General features: G+C 37.6%; 1 protein-coding gene across 1 annotated transcript in view; it reads right to left on the bottom strand.

Moving 5' to 3' along the window:
* The window catches only part of SEPTIN7 (septin 7), a 63,041-nt gene that overhangs the window by 21,231 nt on the left and 13,941 nt on the right, over positions 1-27,869 (bottom strand). Inside the window, exon 3 of the mRNA XM_018920696.3 lies at positions 5,552-5,658. Coding sequence (XP_018776241.1) covers positions 5,552-5,658 — 107 coding nt within the window. The remainder of the gene's footprint in view (positions 1-5,551; positions 5,659-27,869) is intronic.

Genomic DNA, 27,869 nt, shown 5'->3' with positions numbered 1-27,869 from the left:
TAAGAATACATTTATTTTTCAGCTAGCATAATGGTTGGGAATGGAAATCTCAAAGTGATGGTTTCCTATTGCAAACTGAATTATACTGGAAAGTAATACAATATGGCTGCAATCTGCTGAGCTAGACCTCATGTGACTGTAATGGATTGGCTTCTTGTTAGCTCAAGTCACTGATGGAAACTCGCCTCAGAAGGCAACTGAATCAGCACAAGGAATGATGCAAGATATGGGCGTGAGACTTCATGCCTCCAGTTGCGACCACCCATCAGCAGCACAGCTCAGGAAGCTTGCACAGAACAGGTCACCCAACAGATTAAGCATGTCACGACAGAGAAGAACTAGGCTAAGCAGCACGGGGACTGCTACCCCCTTCTTCCTACTAATATTTCAGTAATCATTGATATTGCCAATGTCAGGCCCATCTGCCTGAGAAGGTGCTGTACACCACTGTACTATCAGTAAGATGCACAGCAGTATGAAATGACAAAGCCATGTTGACTTCTTTCCAATTGCTCAGACATTTAATAATCTTTTTTTCCCTGATATTAAAACAATTCCTATTAAATCATGAGTGACACCATTTTCTAGATATGGATTCAAGAATTCATCCATGTAATCCATTTATCCAGAATCACACGAGATCTGGAAGACTCAAGGTGATGCCACCTTGTTGCTCATTGCTTAACATTCCTTTAAGCATCACAGACCCTAACTGGGGAGAGAAAAGAAAGTTCTAAACCCTATCTGGATGGTCTCTTTACCAGTTCAAGATTTGAGAAATATCATATTAATGCTTCTTAAGCTCTTGCACATCTCTAATTGTTATGCAAGTGAAGTAGACTCTCACAGCCACACCTGAACATTGTTGCAAACGCTCTGCAATCACTGCTTATGTGATGCTGTGTAAACCCACAAGAAAAACTAACGCTGCAGAAAGTCGGACTAAATCCCTCTTGCACAAGTGTAACACTGATTCCAATTCAGAAGAGAATATCCAGAATTACAGAAAACAGTAACTACCTACAAAGAAAGCTTCCTATTTAATCTCTGAGTATGCAGGATGCTCTTTTTAGCTACTCATCAGTAGGGATCCTACCCAAGTTGGTTAGTCCCTTTCACTGCTAGTTCTCAAACACTTAATGACTACCAGGATACTGGTCACTGAAGTATCCAGGTTGGGCTGGACTTCAAGACCACCCAATCCAAACTCCAACATGAACATGCCTTACTGCAAGGTTAGGAAGGTGTAAAAAACCAGGAATTAAAACCAACCAAACAAAACTGTACACACACCAGCCTAAGCCACCACCAAGTTACTCTTTCACAAATTATAAAACTCTCATCCTTCCAAAAGTGTGCAGCTGAAAGCCATGAGAACCTAGGAATACATTCACTGCTTTAAAAACATACATTTTAATTATGGTGAGTGTATTTCACCCATCCACTAGAGTTCTATCAGGAAATTTTATTGTACACAATTGATACCAGAACTCGAGACAGTAATCCCCTGCCATAGTCAACTCAGCCAAGAGTTTACTACTCACAAGCTTTAGCACAGAAGAGATTAACTTCTGATTCCTTGCATTCTTTTGGCTATCTTGCATATAGTAACCACACAGCCCTCCTATTACCAAGCTCTCTGTAAGTATACAAAACCCACAACAGTTGCACAATACTAGAGATGATAATGTTAAGAGATGTACTCTTGCCAAGAGCTACAAGGTATCAGCTTTATTCTCCAGCACAAAAATCCCAGCAAGAACCATTAAATTATTATGGGCTCCCAGTGGAATGCCTTTACAAAAGAAGCAATTAATAAAACTTTATCTTGAACATATGTTTATAACAAAGGAAAAGAAAGGTCAGAAGATCTCAGAAATGTCACACCAAGCATTTTCCCTGATTCTGCATGCTTGTAAAATCTAAGTGCAGCTGAATTTGTGGCTGAAGTCACCTTATGACAAATGGTCTGCAGCAACTGAATCTCTGCAGACAGTGCTAATACAGTACTGGGTTGTGAGGATTTAAATTTTTTTCTTACTTTTAATAAATTCATGTAAGTATCTTGCTATCAGAGCAGGGTTTTCACGAACCTACAGAACAAGAGACATTAGCTGATGAATTAAAACTCCTGTGCTTGTGCTGTGGACAATCAGACCACATCCAGGATATACTGTAAGCAGTAGATTCTACTGGTAGGAAAAGTAGATGAAGACCCTGCCACAAAGCCTCCGCAAAGTTGCATTTTTCTAACCTAAATGGATGTGTCCATACATGGTCAAAGTCACAGAAAGCAGCAACATCTGGAAAAGGTCCAGAAAATCACTGTAAACTAGTGTCATTCACAGTTAAGCATCCAACTGCATCCCATCATCTGATTTATAAGTATTCCCAAGGGATTCATAGAAAACATTAGTTCAAGTCTTGGAATTTAGGACTTTTTAAGAGAAGTCTCCTCCAAAGAGCCATTTTCCCATGCACTCCAGTCAGCTGGGTCACACGGGTCTCCTTGGCAGTTCCTACAGTGTTCATCACTTGGTGCTTGTTACAGCTTGACTGCTTTTTATTGGATGAAACATGCATTTGCCATCCTGCATTTAAGGCAGTCAGATAATGATCAGAGAAAACACATTTAAGACTCATTTCTGAGTATGTTTCCTTTGAATTCATCTGACACCAAATCACTTAAACATTTTTCTGCATTTTCCATGAGATTAATGCAAAGGAGCTGCCAACAACTCCAAACTGCAATGGTTTTCAAGCCCAAACCACAGTTTGTGTTTATCTATGAGAGAGCCTCATACACAAATCCTGGTTAGTAAGTTGTTCCTACCATATAAGAACAGGTGATTATTACAACCAAGATTTGAGGATGCTCAAGTGAGGTGGTTTCTCTCATCCCTACCCTACAAAACCCTTTTATCAAGCCTCAACTTAAAAAGGTTTTCACTGGCAGAGTACAAATCCAGTGGATCCAAACAGCAACTCCCACTGCTTATTCTTTAATATTTGACAGGAATCACCTCCACATTATACACACTGCTACCACACACAATTTTCAAGCTCGTAGGGGGAAACAATTTTATCCTCACTTACACTGACAATGAAATAAGATAGTTTCAGTTTCTTTTTTAAAATGCTACACTGACTATTCTTTCATCCCAAGAAACTGAAAGCAAAGCTGCATTTTAAGTACATTTTTAAAAAGTACTTATTAGATAAAGTCAAAATTAGTTTCTAGAGGGGAAGACAGTCTTTAAATCTATTTCATTCCCACCCCAATTCACTATTGAAAATAGCTTTGGTAAGCTCTTGGCCTCAAACTTTAGCGCACATAGTGGATATAAGAAGAAAATGCAATGACTTTTCAGCCTGAGCTCTGTTCAAACCTTTTCTTCCCCTCTCCAGCTTTACATACGAAAAAAAAAAATCATTAAGTGAGGCTTTCTGAAAAGTATGTGTTTTTCTTAAACCAGTAAATCAATACAAATCAAATCACCCTGATGGTCAGAATGAACAACAGATCATGCTGTTGCCCCCTAAGAACAATCTTGCCCCCTAACAGATGAAAGTACTTAACTCAAATTCCAGAAATTCCACACAGAGGTTCATATTTTTTTCTTATACTGATGCACCTTTAACTGGGGGGGGGTGGGAAGTAAGTTCTCTGGAAGATGTCTTGGTTTGGGTTTTTTGTTAGCTTGAGTACAAATTCTACCAAGGATTTTTTTTCCCAACTGAAAAAACAAAAAATTTTCCAACGCCAGGGAATCCATCCCACAGTTACTTAAACTAAAATTCAATGAACATAACCTGAATTGGTTTTGCTTCTGCTAAACTAAAATGTAATCATCAGTAACAATATCATGCTACATCTCTCTTCCAATAAAAAAATCACCCATCTATTCTAGTTTTCCAACAGTCACTGACTGGCTCAGTAAGAAGGATGTTTATGAGAGTTTAACTCTGCACAACTCTTCCATCCCCCTTAACATCTCTTTGAAACAAGTAAGCTGTTTCAAGACCTTATTCAAATAATGGTCTGATGCCCTTGGTAACAAGCTTTCAAGTTAATTTTCTAAGTCACTATGGCTTTACATCAAACTGATAAAGCAGCATAACAGATATGAACAAAGATTAGAAATTATGAATACATCGTTAATCAAACTCTGGATGTTCAAAAGCTTTTCTTAAATAAGAAAAACTGATATTCTGCAATGACTTCATCTTGTAATAGTATTCAAGCTTTAATGCTGAGCTAACTCATAAGCAATGCAATTTAAACTCCTCGATATGGACATAATAACTAACTTTTTCCTTCTACTGTAGTAATTATTCTATGTTCTGACATTGGATTAAAAAATGTCTTACCCAAAACCCCAAACAAAAAAAAACCCCGAGGTCCCACAAAGCAATAAGGACAGTGGTTTATGACACTGGAACTTAATTACCTGATTCCAATGAGTAAAAAAGCACTCTATTTTACAGCTTCGGTTTAGCACCTTGCATACCCTCCTAACTCAAAACAGGGCTTAATCACTTCATGACAACTTTGCAATTGCCCAGTCCAGCCACAGCTGAATTTTGCAGCTGGAGGAATTCTGTTGGACAACAGAAGCAATGGTGAGCACTCATGGTCCTCACCTGTACAAAGTTAGATTATCTCAAGCTGTCTTCAAAGTTTTAAGCAAGTGCACATCAAGAGAGCAAGTGCACATGCAGAGCTCACGCATCCTAATTCAGCTGCTCAGCTGTGGAGGCAGAAAGTACCTCACAAACACAATGATTTCCTAAACTACCCATAGCATTATTATTTCTTAGCATTAGGTAGCTGTTATTTTTAGTAATCTTTTTATAAGACAGAAAATATGCTCCTTTTCTTAAGAGAAAGTAGCAAGTAGCAAGTTATTACACAAAAAAAAAAAAAAAGGATCAGCTTCAGTTTTCCAATCTTTGGCTTAATATTTCAGTTGCATGGTGCACTTGGAGCAACGTCATCTTTGCCTAAGTCTAGCACTTTAAGTCAGGCAGGTTCACCCTAGTCCCTGATGTTTTAGATTAACAACTTGTAACAGGTAAACTAAGAAGGTACCACTAAAGATACAGTTTGCAGAAGACTCACAGATACTTTTATATGCAGGTCCCTGCACTTCTGTCAAATCATTTACTATTTGGTCTCTAAAAGCCTGCCTTTAAACAGACAGTTTTTACTGCAATCTATGTATTTCTACAGATTTCCTCATTATTTTATTTGATAATAAAAAACACATTTTCAAAAAGTTCTGCACATATATGTGCTTTTTAATCTACAGGCAAAACACAAAACACTTCAGGGCTCCCACATTTCTACAGGCTACAGGCCTGAGAACCTGAAAGTTTTGCTGTTCAGATACACTGAAAGACACATTGAATATTTCTTAGTTGTTCATATAATGACTAAAAGTATATTGAAACTCAGGTTTCAGGTGCTTATGTGACAACTTATATCACCTTACATTACTAAATTGCAAGTTACAGTATTCAGGCTGTACCTTTTTTCCCCCAGACATACCTGTACGGTCTTTTTAATTCTGTGTGAAGGACCTGGATACTCTGGGGAATACAATTCTGTTAAGAATAATGAGTTGATTAATGTTGATTTTCCCAGTCCAGATTCACCTAGAAGAAAACAGAACAGTTTCAGTAAAACCAAGAGTATCATGTCAAATATAAACATTAGATCCACATTTCAAACACTCTTTAAACATAGTACCTGAAAACATGCACCACACTCTAAGACTTTGAGAATGTATAATCTTTTCCAAGTTCAAGGAAAACTTTTCAAATCCAGCTGTCACTGTTGGGCTCTATAGACATTAATTTTTCTGATCATATTAAGTATTGAGTGCATTCAGCACTTTTGTCCATTTCTCCCATTACAAGATACAAAGATGACATTACATTGAATTTTATACACAAGCTATCTTCCTGGTATAACTCATCAAAATGCCAAAGCAGATTAAGTTGTCTCCTTTATTTCAAATATTATTTATTTGAGAGTCTTTATTATCAGGGAGGGAAAAAAGAAGTGGGGGTGGGAGTGGGGGGGAGGGAGAAAGACTGAGATTAGCTTGCTATAACTATTAAAGCCACAAGAGATAAAATGAAGTTTCAAACTACATGGCTTGCCTGGGAATTTTGTTGTTGAGGCAGAAGGGGGCTGGATTTTATTAGGCTTTTTTTGATAATTTATTCACAAGCAACAGTAAATCAGCTTTGCTAAACAATCTGGAGATACTACTACCATGACAATCCAAGCAAATACAGCTAAACACACTGCAACAAAGCTTACCCTCCATTTATAGCTCTTTGGAGACAAGGGCAAGAATTTCGGATCAGCTATTCATTATTTTAGAAGAAAAATCTTTTGATTAGGTTTTGGGTTTTTTTTGTTAAGAAACTACTTCAACACAACAATTCACACTGGCATAAGAACTAAGGAAAAAGGTATAAAAAAAAATGCTGCTTTCTTTCTGTTGAGGTTTCATATGCAGTCTGTCAGTACATTGACCTAAACAGAAACAGACACCAAGAAATTTGCTTTCAAGCTAACAAATTTAAAGGCCAACCATGTGCTTTCAGTGAGGAAGGAAAATGAGCTGAACTGGGTCCATAATTGAAAGGTAAAACTTAACTAAAGCACTAATCACTCCAGCCCCAACAAATATTGTGTTGATTTTGAGACTGAAATGAGAAAACTTCCAACCCCATCATGAGATAAATGTCCTGAGTTAATGCAAGAGAGTTATGTAACAAAGCAGTCAGGAGCTGTCTCCCCTGTAATAGGTATCTGGGTTTCCTACACGAACTGGCTCACAGACAGCAGCCATCTCGATTACAGTGGTGTAGCACAAAGTGTCTGCAGCACCAAGCAGAGCAATCTCATTAGCTACTCTGTAAACGGATTAGCAGCTGATGGAACACTGCAACCAGAGCCCCTGCTGGCTGTCTCCACTCTCAGCAGTGCTTGCTCTTCAAACCCCACCCTCTTGGACAGATGAGCTAACCCGTGCTGCGAGCAGCGAGGAGCGGCTGCCTACAGCCAGGCTGATGGAAAAGGAGATAGGTACTCAAGGAATGGGTGCCAAAATAGCAATGAACACTAACCCCATCAGGACAGGTTTAGGCAAGCCAGGAGGGACATGCTTGCTGACAAGATTTCATCACTGCCCTGCACATTTTGCCTTTTTCTGTGGTCAGATGCATAAGACGCCTACAAACTATGCCTCCGAATCTGGTTATAAAAGACACAGGTTTTCTACTCTGCATTTGCAAGACTAAAAGGGCAGCGTCAGCTGAAGCTGAGGGGCCTCCCAACCAATTCGGCAACAGAAAGAAGCTTCTGAAATGCTCAGCTTTCCATTCTCATAGATGTATCCTGGTTAAAGCTTAACCTCCATCTCGCAACCCCACTCAAGAGATAGACATCATTACAGTTAAACGGAAGGTTTTTATCCACCCTACTGAAGCCCTCAAGAGGGTGGCTCTGGTTTTGAAATGTACAATTCATATCTTTTCAGTGACCTTTGCTTTTTAACTTGACCTTAATCTTGTAAAAGACACCCTACTACAGTATTGAAGAAAGATTTTAGCATCAGATTCTACTTGAGTATACAAAAAGGGCTGCTCCTTCTTTCTCCTTTCTATTAGGGTTACTGCCGGTCTTAATATGCTGAAGAATTTCAGGTGAAAAACACTGACAACTACCACTTCTCCTGAAAATGAGTGCCTGTCAAGTTGTAATTGAAATTCAACATATGGAAATAAGATTTTCAGCTTCAAAAGAGTGTAATGGAAAACCAGCAGCTTGTCCTAGACAGCTTGGGCAGCTGTGGCACTCCATCCCAAGCAGTCTCTGAACTGCTGAAGCATTACACCCTGAGAAAGCTGAGGTTTGTTCCACTCCTCACCCTTCACTGCCCTCACAGCTGCAAGAATGTGAAGAGAATTTTGAGCTGAAATTAGTGAAAAGAAAGTATGCTAAAGATATTTATGCTCAATCTTGTTCCCAAAGGTGCCCAGCATCCTGGATATCCTTACCCATCATGCTAACTTTAATCAGCCAGTGCAGATTATAACAGTTTAAACTGCTTAACTGCTAGCAGTAATTGGTATCACATGTAAGAGTCTTCATCAATGCACCATTCCTGGATGCAGTTGTGCCTTAGACCATATAAGGGTCAACTTCTGCAAGAGCAGTAAGAGGCTATAACATCAAATAAAACAATTGCACTGAAACTGTAGGTAAAAACTCTAACTGGAACATTTAATATTGTACTACAGGATGTTGTGCTGCTTCACTGTAATAAAACAAGAGTTTCTCTGATGACTACTGTGAAAGCAGAATTAGAGAGATCAACTGTAAGTGAACATTCTATCAGCCTTTTTGAACACACTAAAATATTCTAATTTTCACTAGAAGTATGGTAAGAAGTTAAAAAAAAAAAAAAATTAAAAATTTCAAACCCCAACCAAAACAACCCCCCCAAATCCCCCAAACACCCACACACATGAAACACCCTTAACTCCCCAGCCAAACAAAAACCTCTGTCCTTCCCAAAATTACCTAAAAGGATTGCTTACTGGAAAGGCTGGGAAATCAGTTTCCACGGATGCAACAGGCTTTGAATATGACTAACAAAACCACAAGGGAAAAGGCCAAACAAATGAAATTTAATTTGCCTTTACAGAAACAAAGTGGTACATCTCAAATAAAATGCATCTTTCCATTTTCAGTGAGCACTTCTAATGAGATTTTGCCCTTTGACCATTGCATGAGCTGGCAATGCAATGTAATAGAAACTTTTCAACAGCAACAACTTCCAATCACTTAATGAATTATGATGTGGCACCTAGGTGCCTAATTTAGAATGATCAATTTTTAGAAATTTGTTTTTAAAAAGAAGAAAACAAGGAAAAATATTTCCTTAGCAGGGTAATCCTGAATTCACAATGTTAATTATTTCTGGTATCCACGTACTACTTTTATCTTGCCCTTGCTCTCCCACTAAATATTTCACATAGGTTTCAAATTCTGAATATTGTTCTTTTTCTTCATTAGTTTGCGCCCCACATTTATGAGCAACTTAGTGTTTCCAAATGTTAACATTTTATCAAACCGTTTGTATAGTCACATTCAAACACATGAAGCTGGCCACTCTTGTTGGTAGAAATAAGCACATACATTTACTAACATACTTTTGTGAAGGAATACCTTTTGTGAGCCCTCACAGGACTAGCTAAAGTTCCAACTCTTCTCAAGTCCATGAATTTCTAAATAGTTGTACAAATAGAGTGGAACTCTTCTTATACACTTGGGATAACAATTACCTCTTGACCATTAGCATATTTGTAAAGATGGCTCACAGCACATCACTTTAAACTAACCTTAGATAGCAAAATGTTTTCTTCTGTGAACAAAACACTGATCAAGTACCTTCCTTCTTTCCTACACATATAAGACTAACTGTTAACATGAGAAGAAAGACCAAGGAAAAAAAAACCAAAAATCACATTCAGTCTCCTCTTTTACATCTCAAACACATAGATCAAAGCTAGTTCTGAGGGTCAGAGGAGACCACTGGCAATCACTGGGATGGTTTGCAAACCATGTAAATAGTCTCCAGAATAGTACTAAAGCAAGTAAGCAAAGGAAATGAACAACTAAAATACTGGAACAATGGTGTACAATCCGTGTGAATAGAGGAAAGCAGTGCTCAGGTAAAAAAATAAGTAGCTCAACTGAACTACATAAATCTTTCACCTTCATCTCCAAATCCCTCCTCATAAATGAGCCAGAAATCCTAATCTGTGACAATCAGATAGAAAATCTACTCACAGCTAACTCGTTTCCATCAGTTCTTGCTATGACTTTATTACTACAAAAAGCCTTAAATTGCCAGCATCTGCTCCCTGCAATACCAAAAGTGAATTGTTACCCTTAATGACACTTTTTTCACTGTTCATTGCTGTGGCACATTGAGCATGTAGCATATTTCCTACCTCCTCCAACTTTCTAGCCCCTGCCATTAACACTCAAATATCTATGAGAAAAATGGACCAGAAGTCCAACCTAGGTTTCTTTCTTCCAGCTTTATTTGTAACTTCTGGGGACACTGCAGTTTTCTCACTCATATATTGCCCCTCTCAATAGTGCAAACACTAGATGCCACATCATGCCCCCTCAATTGTGCATCACATCTTCTAGATACCACATCATTCTAAAAATCCAGGATCGGTTTTCTACTATATTTTTAGTATCTTGTTTGCTAAAACTCAAGCCCCAAAACCAGCATGACTTGCATTCTTAGATTTCTGATTTCACATGAGAGCTTATTAAACATATCAAGTGAACAAGGTGAGTAATCAATCTCGAACATTCTCAGCATGCTCTCTGCATGACTTCCTACCTCTTCATTTTAAGTTACTCTTGCAGAAATAACCAGAAGTTTTCTACTCTTCACTAACAATCACATGGCTATCTACCATTGAAACAGTATTTCAAGCTCATGACTTGTGACAGTCAACTGCACCACTGGGAACACGACCATAAGTGCTACGTGTATTTAGGAATTTAAAGTTGCTTTCCCAAACTCCAGGTGGGACTATAAGAGTGCAAAGGAACCACCCACCAGCAAAAAAAAATGTTTTGCAGCACTGGAAGCTGAGACTTCAGTTAAACTACTCAAAGTGATTTGCTTCATATACCATCACCAAGAAGATGGCCTAGTCTCTGCCACTGTCTCTATTAACCAGACACAGCAAAATCTGCAGGTCGAAAAGAAGCATTAACTGCTAGTTCTGATGGCTGAGAGAAGGTAACTCGTCCTAGTAGGACTAGTAGCTCATTAGAGAAAAGCTGCCAGTAAGTCCCGTGGTAAAAAGGGTTCTACAAATTGCACAGGGTTTTTGGAAGCTTCCACAGCATTTTAAGTAGACATCTGTATTTTGAGTTCCTTGATACAGTCAAGCATAAGCTGCAGTTGCTTCACTGCTTTTGCAGAATGAAGATATCCAACAAAACGTTTCTTCTGTGATGAAGTGCATTTGATAGCACATTTGATAGCCACAAAGAGTTATCACAAGGCGATCAAAGTCAACAGAAAAATGCTGTACTTCTCCACAACCTACTTACACAGAATGTTTACATCAAAGCCATATTTTATTTTTAGCTGGTGAGGAAGTTTTTTCATGGAATTTTTCAATTTTATAAATTCTAATTATTGTGACAGATTTTGCTTAAAATATAATCCCATTAGTTTGATGCTGGCGACCCAAAGAAGGGCAAAAAGCTTGTCAGAAGGTATAAAAAATAATGTATTTCATCTTCTTTCATCCTTGTACAATTCACAGCTTACGTGCACGACAGCACCTGCAGCTTTATGCAAATGTGCAATGGCTTTGATGGCACTGTAACATGCAGGCTTTTGCTTTCATACAGAAGGGAAGCTACAGGAATAATCAGAGCCTGAACTACGGCAACTGGTATGACAGAACTGTCCTCTTGCCAAGGGGAAATGATGCTCTGCCGTGTCATTATAGACAACCACAAAAATGGAGACTACAAGATGCTTTTAATTTCAAGTCTGATTTTAGAAGTTTTCGTAAAGGCTAGTTCCTGCCTTCAGTGCTCTACAAAATGCAAACCAACAGTCCAATAAACATGTAAGAACATCCAAATGAAACCTGTCAGGAGGAGGATGGGAGCAGGACCACGCTGCTACCACATATCTGCTTTTCCATGTAGGATGGCGTCATGTGAAATCTTGCAAATTATCAACTCTGTCTTTTACAGACATTTATAAGGGGAAGAAAGTCAAAGCTCCACCATTTCACAACTTGAATGTGAAGCATAAATTATGGAAGCAACATATGTTAGAGCCACAAAGATGCTGCTAGCATAACAGAACAGGGAAGTCTAGCAGCAATAAATCCATTTCTGCCTGTCAGCAGCTGCATCAACAGCAGCATAATTTCAGCATTTAGGATACAGCAAGACAATTTAATCAATTTTCTTAGAGCAGAATTTAAAGTGCAATAACTGAGGGCAGACTCTTAGTATATCATTCTTGTCAGAGATGGCATTTAAATAACTCAGAAAAGCCATTAGCAGGGATGGGAAATACCTCAGAAGAATATTGCAACAGATTCTACACAGCATTTTCCAAGTACTAGTGTTTCCTCTCAAAGCAGAAGCAGGTCCAGCTTTCTACAACTGACACATTAAAGCTGCCATGAAACAGTGGTTTAACCTCACAGGTGAAATTTTGGCTACTGCCAAGAAAAATGGTCCCCTACTTCCAATCCAACTCTTGCACTAGAATTCACAACACAGCATGTGAAGCAAGAAGCAATCCAGCAAACTAGGGGACACAGGGCTTCAGGATGGGAAAATGAGGGGGAGATGACACCAGATAGATGAGCTAAGTCAAATACTCTCCTCTCTTTACAAGGGTAAGCGTAAAAATCTGCCTTTAAAACTAGACCTCTTCTCTGTCACAAAAGAATCTCTAACAATTCACAAGGCAAAGAATTTGTGGCACTTCCTGAAGAAAGTCTTATTTCCTCTAATTGGATATACAGGCTTTGCTACTGATAAACAGTGTGTCTGCAAAGTAGCCATTTAAAATAGGACATGTTACCTTATTTAACATGAAGCATGGAAAGAAATCTTTCAGCATTTTGGACAAAAATTTGCAGCCCAGTAAAGCCAAGGAACTAAAATCACGAGTTTCTCTTCACTTCCAGTTCTTCAACATTACTGCAGATGACAAAAACACTGCAAGGCATTGGTCTACTCTTATGTAGTACCAAGAAGAGCTGAAACGTAACAATCCGAGCTTCAACATCACAAGCCCACCATTAGCAGCTGCAGTCCAGGCTTGCCAAAGCTTACTGTGCTTTGTTTTCTGCATTAGGTGAAATAAAACTCCTATGTCTGATTAGGCTGTAGTCATACTGCAATGCAGCTTTAAGACATTACAATCAACAAGAAGTTGTAAAAACTGACCTACATGGGCAGTCTCAATGCACAAGCTCTCTGTGAAGTAACTGGGTTAAAGAATTCAATTGGAAATTACAGAAGCTGAAGAGTTCCAGGACAAATCTTCTATGGTGAAATCTCATAACCAGGATATAATGTCAATTTTCACAGGCTTTGGCAAAGCAAAAATAAAGAGCCTTCACAAGAGAAGAAAAAAAATTATTGCTTGAAAAATCTAGTCAAGAGGAACAGAACCTATAATGAAAAATGATAAAGCACGATGCTCTGTTTAAGGCAAACATCTGAGACCACCACTGCTGCAGAACTGGACTTACTCTCTGGAGGCAAATACAGGGATAAAGAGAATTGAATTTCCTGATCATACAAATTATTTAAAAAAAAAAGGGAGGGAAGATTATAGGAACATGAAATTTGTCATCTCTACATTACTGCTGACAACCAATTGTACAGGATTTCCAGTACGTAACTGCTAATATTTGCTGACTAAAGAATAAAAAGTATGTTAATAAACAGTGATCACAGATTAATCACAGTAGGCTCTTTCGTTACTTGGACAAAAACAAAACTGACACAGCTATCAAAATGCTAATGAAGAAATAAGAAAGAGTGATGGGGTTTACTTAATCTTTAAGATTAAAACACTTGGTACAGATACAGGGTCAACATCTCAGTGTGGCATGCCTGCAGCTCAAGAACAAGACGCTCTACACAACAACCTGAGCAAAAGGAAAGAAAGGTGAAGCACTTTAGGCAGCATCTGCCTCAAAACACCATCAAACTGATACATCTAAGGCATAAGTATCACAAAAAATTTCAGAAGGACAAAAACCAAAATTATTTTTATTTACATGGAACCTAATAAGTCTCTAGAGAAGAGTACAAAGAGAACTTATACTGACTTATTTAAATTTTCATCATATCTTCCCTTGAAAATTTACACCATTACAGAATAAAAGCTACTGGAAGTATATTGAGTGTTCTCAAAATAGCCCAGTTGGGACACTCTGCTATTAAGCAAATCCACCAAACTTTGTCAGAGGACTTAAAATATTTTTTGTGGTAGGAACATTTTCTTTCAATATCTTACACTTTCCCTCTTGCTGCCTTCTCTCTTTAATATCCTTGGAAACACTTTTTATAACAGGAAACTATGTTATGACAAACCCCTTAACTGGCACAACTGCATGAGGAAGATAAAGACAGCTAGACAGAATTCTGAAAATACACCCCAGTGATGTGATTCCTGTGGCAATAAGGAATGGAAAATTAGGGCAATGTTGTTTGCAAATTAGGATAATTCTGCTTCTTTGGTCTGGTGTTAGCCAACCAAGGAACAAGAGGATCACAGAGATGTGCTCTCCTGGATACATTGCTGCCACTTCTAAGCAACCTTGGCAAAACATGCTTTTGTTTCCCTAAGACAGCCTCCACTGGAATTGTAAAAATGGGTATTTTAGCTCTAAAATGGGTGTGAATAAGCTTGTGTTGTCAAGGCTACACCCTTTTTAATATGGTAAGAACTGTTCTGCTTAAGTGCTAAACCATTGTTTCCAAACTGCTGCCAGCACTGTTCAGTTTTCTTCTAAGTCTAGAAGAAAACTGAGCTACTTTTGTAGCCAACAGAAGCATCCGTTTACAAAGTGGAAAGGAAAATGGACAGGTCTAATAAGGTCATATCCTAAGACCTGTCTAAAATGCTAGCTATGTTTTGCAGTGGATAAGTCTGAAGGACAGACATGGGAGGTGGATCAGGAATCCTGGAATTCCTGCCAGCTACAGAGGACACAGCCCAGAGTCAAGGATGCTGAATCTGGTAAGTGATAGGCTTGTCCTTTATAGAAGGTGAGAATGAGTTTAGTTAAAAGAGATACAAATCATAATTCTTAAAATATTTTTCATTTAAATTCTTAAATCATTCAGTCAAATACAATGCAAAAAAACCCCTCTAACATGTAAGTAAGTGAAAATCTGACATACTCAGAAATTTTCTTTCTCAAGCCTGCTGAGTTGCAGCTATTGTTTTCTGCTCTGCCTGGCACTGATGTAGCAGAAAAGTGGTGAACAAATACTTGCCAATAGCTAATTTCCTTTAAGTTAACAACTTCATATATATTCCACACTTTTGCTAGCAGTGTATATCTCTAAGACCTCAAAAAATAAAGACATATTGCAATTTCTTCTCCACGACAATGTAATGGTATCCCTCTAAATTAACCTTTTTATATAAAACATCAGTTTTATATAAAACAGTTTCACCTCATCTTTTATTTCAATATTTATGCTATGCTAAGGCTGAGTTGCACTGTGGACCCTAAAGTTATTTGCCTCTATAGGGCTAGAAGGACATGAAACAGTCTCATAATTTCTATATTCCTTAAATTAGAATACAATGATACCACCTTTGCATGACTATGCATTTTTGTTTCATCTGGACTTCAAAATCTGAATTGAAGAAGTCTAATGTTACTCTCCCACAGCAAAAATCTTCCCACACCTCATGTGCCACCTTTAAAAATTCATTTGAGCAATTATCATATTCATATTCAAGTTTGCTGTCCAAAATGACATATCAGATACATATTTCTCCCAAAATAGTCATTTTAGTAATAAGACTGGGGAAAAAAAAAAAAAAAAAGGAAATTAAATTAAACTTCAGTGAGGCATGGAAGTCCAAGTGAGATAGACTTGATTAACATGTAGTTACTTATCTATAGTTTATATGTAAAGCTCCCCATTTGGGGAGCCAACTGAAAATGCATACTACTAAGATTTCCATATTCAACAAATGTTTCATTTGGAAACAGACATCCTGATTTGGAAACACACCACTAATTTAAAGCCAAGACTGCACAGTGCTAAAGGATGTGTCATTTACAAACATTTAAGTTGTACTTTTAAAACCAAGAACAAATATTTCCCTTCATCCTACACCACACCGAGCAGGAGCTGCAAAAACCAGTGCTTAAAAAAAGTGTCAATTCAAAAGGATGTTGCCAAAGTTACACACATCCACTAATATCAGCTGATCTGATGTGTGACTTAAGATGAACAGTGCTACATGTTGTGCTCTTCCCCCGAGCTCGCAAAAATTTCAGATGTATACAGAATTCACAAAAAAATTTTTTAACCATTTATCTAGTAATATTTTTCAATTCCACCCTACAAGACTGACTTCTGCATAGCCTCATTTAGTATTTTAGTAGGGAGTTATCCACAGGATACACTGCTCTTCCAATTAGAGAAGTCAAAATTCTTCAAGGAAAAAAATCTCAGACAAACACAGATCCTTCCTTACAACCACAACATTACATAATGCTCATGACTTTTAGTCAAAACATTAGTTCAATGCAACCAAGGCTCAGTTTGACAACTTTCTGAAACAAATGCCTCATATGACTATCATATCAACCAGTACTGCCACTGAAAAAAAAATTAAATCCCAGCCTCCAAGCCATTCCTCCTTTGTGCTGACACACATTTTCCTTTGCTGTGCTGCAAGCAGACTGAAAACTAACATTCCTTGCAGCTCCCAGAAAACACTCCAGCTGGATTTGCACACTAATCCAATTCAGGCCAAGTGCTATTAGTTCTTTCAGCAGCAGCACAGACTTAGGCCAGGTTAAAATTTGAACTTCAGCCTAGAGGAACAGCTGCTATTGCTGGATCACAGTTTTTCTAAGTAAACCAGAAGGACACTTGATAAACGCCACTGAGGATATTATGATTTTTCCAGTACTTAAAAATTATGAAGAATCATTTCCATACTCTTACTCATGCCACTGACACCCTCTACATCAAGTAAATTTTCCTATCCAAGCATCTTTAAACAGTTGTCCACTGCATTAATAAACAGCATAAAATGAGAATTCTAGCATCTGTAAAAAAAATCAGGGACTTGAAAAAAAAAGCTCTACAGAAGAACTAGTCAAAAGGAGGCTGACCACATATGGAATGCACAGTATAATTTTTTCTCACTTCACTTTGTTCTGTTTTTCATTAAACAAGCAAACCTTTTATGTTTTGGGCTGGTTTTATGTGGGTTTGTTTGTTTTTGTTTTGTGTGTGTTTGGGTTTTTTGTGTTTGTGTTTTGGTTTTGTAGTTCTTTCCGTAAGGAAAGTACGCAAGTCTCATTTACCTAAAAGCCACCATAACCTGGTCTAGGAAAAGCAGCTGACAAGCACCCGATACTTAAATGAAAATACACATCCAGGTTTTATAGTTTTGAAAGATGTGCAATTATTGAAAAGCTAGAGGAAAATGAGAAGAACACAGACCTCGAAATAAACAAATCTAACAGCGAGCCCAGAGCCATAATCAAAAAGTAGTCTTCTTTCTTCACAGTGTTTTATCCATTAACATCTTCAATGCACATCATCCTTGCCATGTTCTGATGGGAAACCTCTCAAAGGACCCAGAAGTCTTGAAGACAGCAGCTCTGGTCCCAGAGGTAACTTTATGCTGGTCACATTACAGATCTATCAACACTGAAATGATTGAAGGAAGCCTAGAAAAAGACAGTTTGCCACCAATCCCATTAGCTGGTGGAAAAAACAGCCATTCAAAGAAATTCACAGGTATTGATACTAAAAAGAAAAAAGCAGCCAGATGGCATATGGAACTCCAAAATAGAGTTGTACCTAAGGCACTGACTGACAAGGACTTTCTGCTGAATTTAACACTTTTGAAAAGGAAGATCCAGTTCTGGGGTTTTCCTGGCCATTTCCAAATTCTATCAACTAGTAGTATAACAGCCTTATAAAAAGAGTGGGGAATAGGGATGCTTTTACCATTTCAGTAACGTCAGCTATCGTTCAAATTTACTATGATGAAAAAACCAGCTTGGTTTTTTGTACTTGAATACCTATAGTGCTATTGGGAACTCTGATCTCAAAAGTACAGGCAAAACAACAGCCAAGTCAGCATCAGAAAAATGAGAATGTAACTAAGCACCCTAAAAGATAGGGAATTAAAAGGATGAAGCCATCAGATTCAGTCATTATGCTGCACTGTAAGGTGTCTCAAACATCAATATCCATCCAAAGGTAAACTAGCATGCAGGCAAATACCAGAGTCAACAGAAAACCTGGGGTTGGAATGAGGAGAACTGTGAGAAGAGAAAGTTGGTAAGTGCTCAAAAAGTACAAGACAGTTTGAATAAAACTGAAGAATAAACTGCTAACTATATGTGAAAACAGCAGTTACACATAGGCAGCCCAAATCTATCTGCTTCTGAACAAGATTTCTCAACAGTGAAGCACCTAAGTCATGCACAGTGGTCAGAGAAAAATCATGGACAGAGTCCCAAATCGAATATAATACTGGGAGATCTTCATCAGTGACCCCAGCATCCAGTTATATGCTGCAGTAAGACAGTCCTGCAGAAAAATCAATTGGAAAGCTGTGGAAAATGGTTTTAGGCAAGATTTAAACTTCAGCAAAAATATGTTGTGCTGAGCTGGGTACATCAGTGTACATCAATAAGCCCTCTTCTCCCAATAGCTTTCTTTCCAAAAATAAACTCACGATAAACAACCACAACAATCTCCTTTTTCTATAATGTGTTTCAAGTTAACTACTTTTTACAGTTAGAACCTAATTCTTCTATTCTGTAAAATGAAGACCAAGGCTGGCACTATCACTCCTGCAAAACATAATCTTTTCTTCCAAATTTCCATTAGGATTAATTTTTTCCTCTGCACTCATCTGTAATAAGGCTTCATTTGAATTATAGGCCTAAACTGCTCCAGAAGCAATTCAGGTACTGAAGTGACGGACAGAAGTTATTTGTAATTGGACCCAACTTGCTACTTGTACACCAGAGTTACATTTCACAACATGTTCTGTGTGTTCTATCCCCTCAATCAGAGATGCAGGGCTGTAATCTCTATCAGGATGCTGCACTGTTTCTTTTAACCATACCATTTAACTCAAAAAGTAAAAATTATCCTTCTCTGTTAGTTGACTGCCCAATTACTGGAAAAGGAGTATCCAGGGGGTCCCTAGCTCCCTGCAAAAACAATATAAGATGTGTATTCCTGTCCTCCCTATCATGACCACAAGCTGTGCCTTTTCTGCTGCTTGAAACAATTCTGCAGGACTGGATAAGATGTTTGCATATTCCTGCGACAAAACTCTTCCTAAAACTTACCAAGCTCTGATCCTGAAAGGAGCCATTTTAAAAGATAAACAATGAAGATTTAAACTGAAACGTTTAATGAAAAATAAAGTACTTCAACTACCACTCCTGAAGTCCTTGTACCAAGTGCAGTAAAGTTACTCCAACAAAATACATTTTCCCAGGTTAGGTATTTTGGGTTTGTTTTGTCTTGGTGAGAGGAGCCCACAGAGTTTTTTAACTTGAAAAGCTTCATTTCAATGATTAAAAGAGATAATTACCATGACTGGGAGAAACCACAAAGTGACCTGGATGGCATCTTTCAGTCCCAAAGTCTGGCTTTTTTAAAGTTCTTATTTAAGTTTAAATAGCCCACAATAAGCTACATAAGATGCCTAATGTGATAATCAACAGTGATGTCTACAGCACAGGAAGAAATGGAAAAGCCATTTTCTGCTATAGTGACTCTGATACAAGAGTATCTCTGATACAAGATACTCTTTTACCATTAAATTTGTTATTTCAAATCAGGTCAGATCTGCTCCAAGCTACATTCATTTCACAGCATTTGTACAGTAGCACAAAATAAATTGGTATTTTTTTTATTACCAACTAGATTTTAAGAGCTTTTTACTGGTTTCTTTGCTGTCAGAATCAATTTCCTTATCTTAAAGATCATTATGACTATACAATTATTACTTAACAAATAAGTGTAAGCTCCTCAAGCCTACCACAGTGACACCACACCTATGTTCCTGTATCTGTCTTCATACTTACTCAACCGTCTTGAAACATCACAAACGGGAACAACCTGGGACTGGGGCAATCATTAAAATCCCACCATCCATCTGAGAGACTATCTGCTGATTTCCTCACTAGGAAAAGCAAATGCAGCAAACCCATAGCAAACCTTGAAGTCTTAACCTGTTTTATGCTAAGCACCTTGACATTTATTGAATTAAGATGAACAAGCTTGAATCTTTCACCACTGAGAAGTTTGTAACACTTGACAAAGTAATCTATTCATAAAATGCAGTCAGAAGTGCATTGGCTAATTGAAATGTTCAAGTTATAGCTCACACCCTGCATGTTAAACATGCCACGTGCTTTTATGGTTTCTCAGAGTTTCTACACATAAAAATCCCCCAGACATCCAAAGCTTGTACTAGACATCTTATTTCCTTATATCCTTTCAAAGAAATCACACTCACCTAACAGAAAATACAAACTACTTCCTACATACAAGAAAAGCCAAACACTGCAAAATTTGCATAAAAAGTTGTACTACAGGAACTCAGATTTTACTACTACACCTAAGGCCACACTTACACTTTTACTGGAAACAGGTATGCTCAGAAAAATTGCCCTCATTTGTAAGCAGTCATTATGGGCTTAACTGCAAATACAGACTTATAAAAAAGTTTATAAATTCTATTATTGCACATGTTATTCCACAACTGACAAAACCAAGTTTGATTTTCTAGACACCAGTGGCCATCCCTTCCTACCAGGCAGTTAGCACAGGTTCCTCTTTTAGCCCTCTTAACTCTTTCTCTTTCTGGATGAAAGCCTCAAGGCAGATGGACTGAACTCTAATCAGCAAACTGACCCTATTACCTGTAATCCTTGATAGGACCTTCTAATTTAATATTTTTTCTGAAAGAAATCGAGTTCACATGCTGCCAAGGCTGCCCCATGACATGAATGAAATCCCAGTAAATGGGAACAACTGGGAGATCTACTTAAAAGATAAATTTAAATCTTAGCTGAAAATGAATTGCATATGCAACCATCTAGCACACAAGTGAGACTTGGTAGCCCATAAGACTTGTGCTAATTGTCCAACTAACATCAAATGTAGACTAGAAAGAGCTTATTTATATTCCCTCCCGGGGAGAGAAACTCACACAATTCTACAAAAAAAAAAAAAAAAGGTGCAGGAACAGTGTCTATGTAATTACCTGACATTTCTAGTTTTCAGCACCTTTTTAAATACTCTGAGAGTCATCAAGAGGTGGTAGAATAGAAGGGATCTGAGAACAGGCAGCTTGACCACTGTGACTTCCATGCACAAGCAAAAACAAGTATTCTGGTACCAGACAAAAGGTAAAGGAAGAAAACAGCTCCAGTACTTCATACAACATCTATAATTCTGAATTAGGCGATCAAAGCAGTATTTTAACTGAATGCAGAATACTTCCCCAGTCTCAAGGAGCTGTTTTGCATGACCACTTTGCTGGTCTTAGTTATCTCAAAGTTTTTTCATAAAGTTTCTAATTATAGGGGCATAATTTATATACAATCCAGAAAGGAAACAAACCTCCCTTCTCCCCTTTTCCTCAAAACTTTAGGTTCTGCCCTCCCACACCCAGAAGTGGGAGTGAGGAAGTAAGCTTTATTCAACCAAACAGGAACACACCCAAAACAGTTTTTTCCTTATATTCTATTTCACATATATCTGTATTAATGCTTTTGACTCCAGCTTCCTTACACAGAGCTGTTGCTGTTGCTGTTTACCTCTTTTCCCTACAGGTGCAGAAGCATTGTTTCATCTACAGGAGAACAGCACTTTTTAGTCCTCAAGCCCTCAGATAGCCTAAAGCAGCCACCAGTGAGTCAAAAGATACCTTACTGACCCCATCAAAACAGTGCTGGTTTGCCAACCAAAGCAGCAGCATTCACACAAAATAGCAGAGACTCTCCCTTCCAGAGCCAAGCTGAGAACTCTAATTTTAGTGCCTTGGAATATAATTACTGGGAGCAACCCATTGACTCTGATATTAGGGAGGGATGATAAATTAGTTCTATTCCATTCTATTAATGAATCCCACTCAAGAAAATAAACCTGAAAGAATCTATGCAACATTATGCAATTTTTGCAACCACATTTCTACCCTCAGAGATTTCATAACCCACTGAACACATTTTATTTACAATTCTAACATTGGTCCATTGACCCAGGCAGCAATATGCTGCAGAATATGGTTAGGCTGTTTTCAGTAGCATTTGGCACGTACACATGAATGTCTTAAAAGAAACTGAATTTAGTACCTCTGGATCTTAAAATTCTGAAAAAGAAGGATGACAGAGTGTATAGCAAACATACTCCTACATGAAATGCGTCATTATATAACAGATCTCATGAAACTTCATAAAAAACCAACATATTTGAGCACCTTTTTGCATACAAGTTTTATATAAAAGTAAATGTATCAGTACTACTGAAAAAATAAACATAAAAAATCCCACAAAACATTGCAGCTTTTAAGTCATCTATCTTTTTTCATTTGCTTCTTTCCATAATCACTGTTGGACTTAAAACATAGGAGAAACACTGTTTTACAACTTCAGTGCATTTAACTGAGAAGGATCAACATTAGACAACTACTACATTTCCTATATCCTCAAACAAGAAGCGCCAAGAAAAACATGCCTGTGACAAGGCAGAAAGCTTTTTTACTTCATCTTGTTCAGAGCATACACAATAGAGCTCAGTTTTGATTTATGGTCAACACTGACTACTAATTATCAGGATTAGAACAGAGATATTAAAAAGCCTGTTCTGAAAGGCAAAATACAGTAGTTGCGACAAGCTTGAGTAGATAAATTGTCAACATAGTACAAGTCATAGTCATTATGCATAAACTCAAATATGCCCAAGAGCAAATGGAGACATGCTGAAAAAAATCCTAAAAACCACCCAAAAACAGCATTACACAACAACTTATATAAGCAAGTAAAAAAGGAAGGTTTTAATGCATTTTAGCAAAACTTTATATTAAATAAGTTACCAACAAAGTATTCAAAATTTTCTTTGCTAGACTCTTAAAAAACAGCCAAAACACAAAACTATAATTTCCATATCCAGGTTTTGTTTATCAAAAACAATACAAAATCCAGATGCTCTCAAGGTCTCTATAAGTAAATGAGATTGGGATTACACATGTCAAGAGAGCTAATGAGGGCAAAGAGCTTCAGAATAGCTTCTATATATTCTTTTGCATTCTTTTCAGTCATCTGTGGTTTTAGACAGACTTTAAATCCAAGCACCCTTTAAAAGCAGTAAACTGAACCAACTTCCCAGTGCAGAAACTTCTCAGGGCAAAAAGTGAGAAAACCCTTCAGAACGGCAGAGGCCAACACATCCATAGAATGACTGTGAGCCAATGCATCACCATATCTGTGCAAGAAAACAATTCTGCACTTCACCTTTTACAGTGCCTGTCTTTGTGAGACATGAATCACATGATTCAGATGAAGAGTTACCCCAAGGATTACTGCATGGATTACTTGATGACAGAAAGGGCAGGACCAAAACTTATTGAAGGCTTCAACAGCAAACACCCACCAGCTCACATGTAACAAAAGAAGAAAAAAAAAAAAAAATTCCTCTTCTGATAAAAGAGGTAGAGAGAATTCATGCTTTCAAAAATTCCCCATGATTCAATATTCAGCGCATTTCCAAAAAGCTCAAGTAGAATATAGGGAATTGAATTAATTCTGAACAGTGTCTACACACCACGTCCCAGGCACACCTGACTGAAGACCGGTCACAAGCCTGCCCCTTGCAAATCTGCTTCGTAACTGCCTGTTAAGTGGCAACTCATTTATCCTAATCTTTTAGGGAAACATGGATCATACCACCTCTACTTCATGCAATTTTCTGATTCCAAAGTGATGTCACCTCAAAGTTTGATGAAAAAAAGCTGTGGTATTCAGCAGATTCAAGATAAGAAAAAATCCTTGTGGGGCACAGGGTACCATCTGACAACCTCTTTAAGCAAACTGCCAGAGGCTGAACAGAAATTTACCTGTTAGCAGATTCAGCCAAGGAGGAAGGTCCTCCATGAGCCGCAGCTCTCTGCTGCTCCTGCCCACCTTATCACCAGCCAGTCACATGGATTCCAGTTCTTCAGCAGCACCCAGTGCTAAATTTGAATCACAGGATTCAAAACAAGAGAGCAGCACACAGCAGGTATATCTGTCCCAGTCACCTTTTTTCCACCTTTTTATCAATGGAAATTAAATTACTAATTACTTTTGCAAATCAAAATTTACATCTCAAGAACAATACAAAAAGTTTCCGATGTCTCCTGTTTTCACCTTCCCCTTCGGTACTTTCCCACCTTCACACCCAGCATATGAAGTCCTCACTTTCTCCAAGAATAGCTCAAAGAACCACAGCTTCTGCTTGCTGCTAGAAGCAGATAGCTCTGAAGCTATACATATGTTTTGACATATGCAGTCACTTTGTCAGAATATGTGGAAAAAGCTAAAAATGGTTTCTGAACAGTAAGTAATAAAAAGCCTTCCGGAAAAGGTCCAAAGTGCATCAACAAAAAAGCTGCAGCCAGAAACATCAGAAACAAGAGCACAACAATTTATTGGGCATGAAAGAATGCTAAATACACTCAACAGTACTGCTATGACACAGCAGCTTGAACTAAACAGGTAGAAAAGCACACAAGAGACAACCCTTGATCTTCCATTCTCAGAAGCATAAACATATTCAAGATACAATTTAACCAAGAAGTCACACATAATATCTACAGGAACAAAAACAGTCTCTCTAGTTATCTTAGTCTTAGCTGAAAAATAAAACTTACTCAGGTTTTTTTAGGTTTATTTTTAATAACTATTTCAATGACACTTCATTTAAAAGCATCTCACTGTATCAAGAAAACCCATCTGAGTTTACATCTTTTTGCACCTCCACGTAGCAGAATTTACCACAGAACTTTATCTACAAAGAGGCATTATACAAAAGCCAAAAAAGGACAATCAGCAAATTGAGGCTACAGACTATTATAAGCAAGAGAAACTGCACGTTTATGCTTCTTTGTAATAAATAGGTAACATTAACTGAGATTTCCATATCACTCAGATAATACTATTCATATATTAATGAATAGCATTATGACAGCAATATCTGACATGACAAACCCAGGTGTTTTAAAAGGATAGATACTTTATGGGGAAATACATGCCAATTACTGCCAATCTAAATTGGGCATATACACCCACTTCTCTAAAAGACACCGCAATCTGCAGTACTTCTGTGTCAAAGTTTATCTTTTATCCTTCCGTTGAGTTAAAAGTGCTAAGAGGCTCGCTCTCTCTTCTTACCCACGAAGAGCCAGCCTCAAGCTTCATCTGAAGTGCATGGATAGTAGGTTTGTTAGAACAGTACATATGGGGTTTTTTGCATGAACAAAAACAAGCAGCTTAAGCTGTGACACCTCTCTAGGATGTGACTCTTTCACTTTACTTGCAGAAGTATACTCCAAGCAGCTGGAGAATTAGTAAGCACTATCCTGCTCCATATTAAAAACCAACAAATAACAACATGAAAAACACAAAGGAAAAAAAAAACCAACAAAAAAACCCCATCACTTTATTAATGTTTGGATATGGGCACTTTCTCAAGAAGGAGCCCAATCCATAAAAGTGTTCTGTAAAGCACAAAGATGAAGAGGACACAGAAGTTAAGAAAAGTCTCCCCAAAACCATTGAATGAAGTAAGAAAAGAATCATCTCTACTGAAGCCAGAGCTTGAACCTGAGTGCTTATTTTTGCACTTGGCTAGTTGAGGATGTCCTGACCTTAATGTGATATGTCTACATCAAACCACTAAGAAATACATAAACAAGTAAAAAAAAGACAACACATTCAATGAAGGAGTGAAGCATGGCTACTGGGCTTTTTTTTATATTATTAGAATTGCATTGTAATAATTTACTTATTTAAATACTAATCACATTCAACACACATTAAACAGATTTTTTTAAAGCTGACAGCAGGAATTTTAAGGAAACTGGTAAGTACACATATTGACAAACAGCCTTATTTGAGTAAGCAGAAAAAGTTCTCTGTATCTGCCAGCAGTTCATCTTGCTAGTAACAGGGAAGCCTTTGTCTCCCTGCTTTTCAGCAACACCAAAAAAAAAAAAATCCAAGAAAAGATGCAACAACATGTCAGTTTTAAGATGCTAGAAGAATAAGATAATCAACTATGGATTTACTCACTAACTGCATTAACTCTTCTGGAGCAGTTTATTAAAAAGACGAACACCAAGAAAGATCTTCATAATCTGCATATTCACATTAGTGTAATTCAAATAAGAACTGTCATTTTATGCATTTAATCAAATGTTAATTTTCATCAATTTCATCTTTGGCTAAAAAAATTTACTTTGGGGTAAAATATTTTCACTTTCTCATTAACCCAATACTTTGAGTGGCCTAACCACCTGATTAGCAACTGCAAATCATGTCAGAACACAAATTTAACCACATACCAATTCTAAAAGGTATTAGATTCACAAAGACTTCAGAGTCCTATCAAACTATCTACATCTTCCATCTTCCTGAGCTCTGCTTCTGGTTGAAATGGTATAAAAGCATTTTTGCAGTTTAGCCTTTTTTGAGCCAAAACAAACCACCTCAAAATGACAAACCTGAATGGCAAAGATACCTTTGCAGCATCTCATCTACATGATGAATCTCTACATGACAATGCTGTCTCTAGAAAGGCTTAGACTACTGAGTCCTTTGTCAAGTAATTTTAATAAATCAGACTAGTGAGCCTACATTTGACCACAAGTTCAAGAAGGCAACTGACACCAGACCACTATCATCAAGTGTGCCTCTAAAATGGAACTGTGCTTTTTTTATCCAATCCAGCACCCTCCTCCTGAGAGAGGACAAAAGCAGATGCTCAAGAGAAACCACATGAAAGTGCCTTGAACAGTGGTTGGACCAGATGACTTTTGAGAGATTCCATCCAAACAAATTATTCCATGATTCTGTAAAAAGGCATGCAAGCAAACAGTGGGGCTTCCTTGAAATACCACTTACCTCCCAAAGTTTATTGTGCTAGTTGACAGTAATCTTTATTTTGACCTCTTCACAACATGTGTTTTTGAAAAGTTATAAATAGTAAACAAGAAACTATCCACAGCCAGGCCCACACACTATTAAACTCAAAATTTGTTTCTCAAAAACCAAAGGCATGGATTTCAGCAAGACACAAACTTCAAGCACAAAATGGCTACTTAACATTGATTTGCAGGAGGGCTATTTTGGAGCCTTTTAAAAGAGCTCTATAGATGAACAGTCAAGAAACTGCAGGAGGCACAAAACTGGAAACCTCTTCATCCATCTCTACAGTGAGCTATTTTCACCAAATTAGTACCATGATATGATTTCAGCTACTGTCATTATGATGATCCTCCTCCCGATTTCCTACTTATCCTGCTGTCTGTATCTTTGCCTGGTCTTAGTCAGCCACTCAACACCATTTAATAGGCACTAGAAATACAATTACACCACTCTACACTGTGCCCTAAAAGCAAATTACTACTTATAAATGAAGTTTATTTATAGAAAAAAGACCTAATAGAAAACTTCATATGAGTGCCAAAATAGGGAACAAGAATGAATATGAATACATATATATATATATATATTTATATTTACACACACACAATGTCTAGAAGTTTGTCTGTTGATTACACAGCACAGCTGATGCCTTGAATGGTAAATCCCAACTCCTTTCTAATTAGACAGGTATATAAAAATGTCATTCAAATAGTTGTAGAATAAATGTATTTACTGTTACTTAAAGCAGAAGCTGTTTCTGAGTAGAACCTCAAACCGTCCAAGTATCTGCAAAACTCATAAAATACTTCCTCTGAGTCACTTTTATTCAG

The sequence above is a fragment of the Serinus canaria genome, chromosome 2, assembly GCF_022539315.1.
Source record: "Serinus canaria isolate serCan28SL12 chromosome 2, serCan2020, whole genome shotgun sequence".
NCBI classification, from domain to species: domain Eukaryota; kingdom Metazoa; phylum Chordata; class Aves; order Passeriformes; family Fringillidae; genus Serinus; species Serinus canaria.
This window is presented reverse-complemented; position numbering and strand designations above follow the sequence as displayed.